General features: G+C 53.5%; 1 protein-coding gene across 1 annotated transcript in view; it reads right to left on the reverse strand.

The window, feature by feature from the left end:
* Positions 1-2,957, reverse strand: part of LOC102732006 (polyunsaturated fatty acid (12S)/(13S)-lipoxygenase, epidermal-type-like) — a 4,396-nt gene extending 1,439 nt beyond the window's left edge. Inside the window, 6 exon segments of the mRNA XM_081806012.1 lie at positions 1,271-1,480; positions 1,575-1,715; positions 2,039-2,199; positions 2,344-2,447; positions 2,538-2,705; positions 2,917-2,957. Coding sequence (XP_081662138.1) covers positions 1,271-1,480; positions 1,575-1,715; positions 2,039-2,199; positions 2,344-2,447; positions 2,538-2,705; positions 2,917-2,957 — 825 coding nt within the window.
* Between the last annotated feature and the right edge of the window lie 1,524 nt (positions 2,958-4,481).

Below are 4,481 nucleotides of genomic sequence, written 5' to 3' on the forward strand. Positions count from 1 at the left end.
CCCCTCTCTCCTCCCCCCTTCCCTCTCTCTGTCTCCCTCTGTTTCACACACACACACACACACACACACTTCATCCTGGATACCCTGACAGAGGAAACCCTGGCCTCGCCCCCCACACACCCCTTCCCATCAGCGTCCTCATTTCTTGCTTCCCTTCCACAGCAAGTCTTCTTAAAGGAGGGACCCTGCACTGTCTCTCCCGCTCACCTACCACCACCCCCACTCCCCTAAGATAGCACTCACCAGTGGGTAACCAGAGGCTTCCATACTGACATCCAAATATGGCTTCTCTGTTTGTGACTTCTCAGCAGCATTTGACGCAGATGATCATGCCTCCCTCTTCAACACTTCCTCCTCTTGGCCGCCTTGACATCATGCCTTTTGTTTCCCTCCTGCCTCAATGGCTGTCCCTTCTCTTGCTCCTTGTCTTACTTCACTCCGCCTTCCCAGTTTATAAAGGCCGGGCACCCTCCACTTACGTCCTGGGCCGAATTCTCTGCTGTAGCTACAAACCCCAGACAGCTTCATCTAGTACAATGGCTTTCGGTAGCTCTGTTTTCTGATAACCCCAAAGTCTGTATCTCCAACCCCGACCTGTTCAGGGACCCCAGGCTCCTATATCTGACTGCCCTCTGACACCTTCAGGTGCGTGTCTGTAAGTGTTGGAAACCGCTCGTGCTCAGAAAGAACTCTTGATTCTTCTCCCCACCGTGTAACACAGCTTCCTCTCACCCTTTCTCCTACCCAGTACTTCAATCCCTCACACCCTCCTCCTCAGCCATTATCCAGAGCCGTCTACAGACCTCTCTGACGGGAACGTCCCCATGCCTTACTACCCACCTGGCAACCTCCGGAGGCCACATTTTTTTTTTAAGATTTTATTTATTTATTTGACAGAGAGAGACACAGCGAGAGAGGGAACACAAGCAGGGGGAGCAGGAGAGGGAGAAGCAGGCTTCCCGCCGAGCAGGGAGCCCGATGCGGGGCTCGACCCCAGGACCCCGGGACCATGACCTGAGCTGAAGGCAGATGCTTAACGACTGAGCCAGCCAGGTGCCCCTGGAGGCCACATTTCAACAACGCTCCCAGCCCTGGGTGTGTGTCCATGCATGCACGTGTGTGCGTGTGTGAGTGCGTGTACGCGCACGTGCATTTAAACCGAGATGGCTACTAACCTAACATGCCACAAGGTTAGACTCGGAGGAGGTGCTTACCCCAGCTGCGAAGGGGTGTGATACAAAGGGCAATCAAATACAGAAGAGATGCTGACCTTGTAGATGGGATGCAGGCTGGGCAGGGTCCTCATTGTGGCCACAGAAATAACCTCAGCCATCAGGTGTCCCCTCAGGAGGTGTGACTGTAACTGGTGCAGCTGGAAATCAGAGCTACGGACCCAGGTCTTGGCCAGCAGCCAGGCCAGAGGGGGATCGGAGGGCAGGAACGGCATGGGTGGGGGGCGTCCATGATGAGGAGGCTGCAGCTAGAGCAGGGGAGAGAGTGGGGGCTCAGGACCCGTGTGCCTGAGTCTCTCAAGGGGACCCATGTCTGTGTGAAAGGTACCTAGCGCCTCTCACCTGGATGACCATGGGTAAGAGTCCGTCAGGCTGGAGCCTCAGCGTGACCAGAGGGGCGGCCACGTATTGTTGTTTCAAGATGGTAACATTAGGCTTGACCCCCTCTAGGAGGGAGAAAAGAAAGGAATAACAGGAGGAGATGGTTAGTTCAGTGGTTCTCAACCAGAGGTGATTTTTGCCCCGTCCCCCAGAGGATGTTTGGCAATTTGGCAATGTCTGGAGGCATTTTTGGTTGTCACAACGAGGGGAGGGGGGATTCTAGCATCTAGTACTACTAAAGCATCCTACAATGCACAGGACAGCCCCACAGCGGTTATCAGGCCCCAAATCTCAGTGTCAAAGTTGAGAAACCTTAAATGTAGAGGGAGGAGGGTGTCGATTAAAGTATTGATGGAGGAAATGGGGGGGGTAGGAGACAGAGGCAACATGTCTGGGGCTGTGGGTGTACACAGGGAGCTCAGCATCTGGAGTTCTTTCTCCAGCTGGGTCTTCAAGTCCTCCATCTCTGGTGGAAGCACCAGCCGGGCTGGGGGGCTGGTGGACCGCCTCAGGAGCATGGGGTTTGCACTGCTGAGGAACTGGTACCCAAAGAGGGTGTGATCCTTCCGGGAATTTCGAACCCGCTCTAAAGACATCAGTTGGGGAGCGTGCTGTGAGCTCTGAGCCCCTGATCCTACTAACAGATCACTCCCCCTACGCTCTGCCCCTCTTCTTTCAAAGCCCTGGTTTGGAAATACGTGCATAGGTTTGGGAGGTGGCAGGAACCGGCCAGCCAGAGCAGTCTCTGCACACGGGAATATTCTTTGGAAATCCTCCAGTCTTTTAACTGGATTTGTGAGGTCCAGTGTCCCCTTGAGGACCACGCCCTCCAGCCTGTGGAAAGAATGGCAATGCTAGGAGATCAAGTAAGGACCCGACTTCTCACGTTGGGGTGCAAGTGCCCTCCGTCCACCCGGCACATACGCTCTTGCGAGCGAGAAAGAGAAGTCGAGATCCTTATCCTCGTGGAATCTCTCATTCCTGGGAAGGTCCAACGGCCTTCTCCCTGCTACAGGCAGGATTAACCCATCTTTCCAGGAGCCCCACCTGGAGGAAGAAGATGGAATCGGTGACAAGGGGGGCGGTGGGTTTCTGGGGATCTGGTAGAGGGGCTCAGAGGCTTGCTCGGGCTCACGGGCACCCCGTCTTCCTGTCCCCGATGCGTCTTAAACGGGTTCTGGTCGTTGCTCACGGTCCTGGCTGGGCAAGGGGACGCGAGCACCAGGTCTCCCCGGCCTCCATCCGCGCGGGCCCCACCCTTGCCACTTGTCCCCTCTCCTGCACCCCATCGTCCCCCTCTTACATCACAGCATCCCCGACCCCCTCTTCCGTGCCGCCCCCCATTGCCCCACTGCCCTCCCCAGTGCCCTCGGGCAGGCAGACGACCTGGTTGCCCTGCTCCCAGCTGTAGCAGGGGAGAAAGTCCTCGCCTTTATAAAAATAAAACCTGTCTTCCTTGGAGGGGATGCTCAGTGTCAGTTCAATACAGGTGACTTGGAAGCTTCGTTGTAAAATCCGCTTGCTCTCTGATGCTACCTTGTCCACTTCAGCACCCTCTCTTAATGCTCAAGAATCGGGGACCGCGAGCGATCTCAACACCCGCCACACAGCACACCCACGGAGTTGTGTGGCTGCCATCCCTCGGGGACTGTCTTCTGCAGGTCACACTGCTGCCAATAAACCCTTGATTCTTCTTCCCCTCAAACTGGAAGCCCTCTCGTCTTCGCATTGACTCCAACCCCTGACCGACTTCCTACCATTCATTGTCCTCCAGAGCCTCAACCTCTACTTAGAGAAGAACTTTCGGACAGCCTGGCGCCATGTCCTGTCCACCGACCCTGCCTCCAGATCCCTACGTTTCACATTTCACGTGTCCGCCGATCTGAGCACAATTTATTATCACTTAAAACCCACCCGCAGTATGCTGCTCTTATTGTGGTTTCTCTCTCTGTCTTTGAACTTTGTGCTCTCACACATCCTCTGAAGGAGAGCATGGAGAAATTCCACGGACGTCACTCGTCAGAGGTTATCTCTGCCATCCACTACTGGTTGCTTGTGTGGATATGAAGGTCTATACGAGTAGTGTTTGGTTCTTGGAGCAGTGTGTTTGGCTTCATGCTTATCCTTCCTATCGAAAGAACTCCTAGAGCAGGTTCTTTCAGTGCAATTCTCCGCCATTTTTAGGCTGGATGCACCATTGTTTGGCCTGGAGAAAACTGCAGTCCCGTGGATTCTGCCTGTTCATGTGAAGCCACAGGAATCACTGACACCCTCCTCCGTACCCGTCAAGGACTGCAGAGAAGTAGGAGGAGTTGACAATGGACCCACCTTCCCCCAGGGCAAAATGTATTAAGATTCTTTCAGGCCTTCTTGGAAGTCCTTACTAGATTCAAAAATCTCCGGTAAGATTCCTTCATTCAAAAGCCTCCAATAGCAAACACGAGTTTCTATTTTAAAGTATGCCTCCAAATTCAGAAGACAGATCATTCCCTGTTCTTCTGAAATGGGAATGGGGCATCAGAACTCTTCTGCTAACTTTTATTTCACTGTCCTACATACCAGTGATGGCAAGGGGAGATTCACATTCTGCTGGCTTCCCTGCAGTAGCCAAGGACCCAATAGAAGACAGGTGACACATTTAAAATAGGATAATTGGAGGAGACAATGATGAAGGAGGGACAGGGGGTGAGAGACCCACAAAGGAATGCTACAAGATCCTGAGTCCATCAGCCCTATAGCTGCCACCACCCATGGGCCTGAGGAAAAGGTTACTAAACCTAGAAAAGAGAAAGCTTTCTAAGGAAGCCTTCCTGGAAAGGAACAGTGTCCTTTTGTCAAGTCACACAGCCTAAAATGAACTTTTAGGGA

Source organism: Leptonychotes weddellii, chromosome 15 (genome assembly GCF_054177405.1).
Source record: "Leptonychotes weddellii isolate Sample4059 chromosome 15, ASM5417740v2, whole genome shotgun sequence".
Lineage (NCBI taxonomy): Eukaryota > Metazoa > Chordata > Mammalia > Carnivora > Phocidae > Leptonychotes > Leptonychotes weddellii.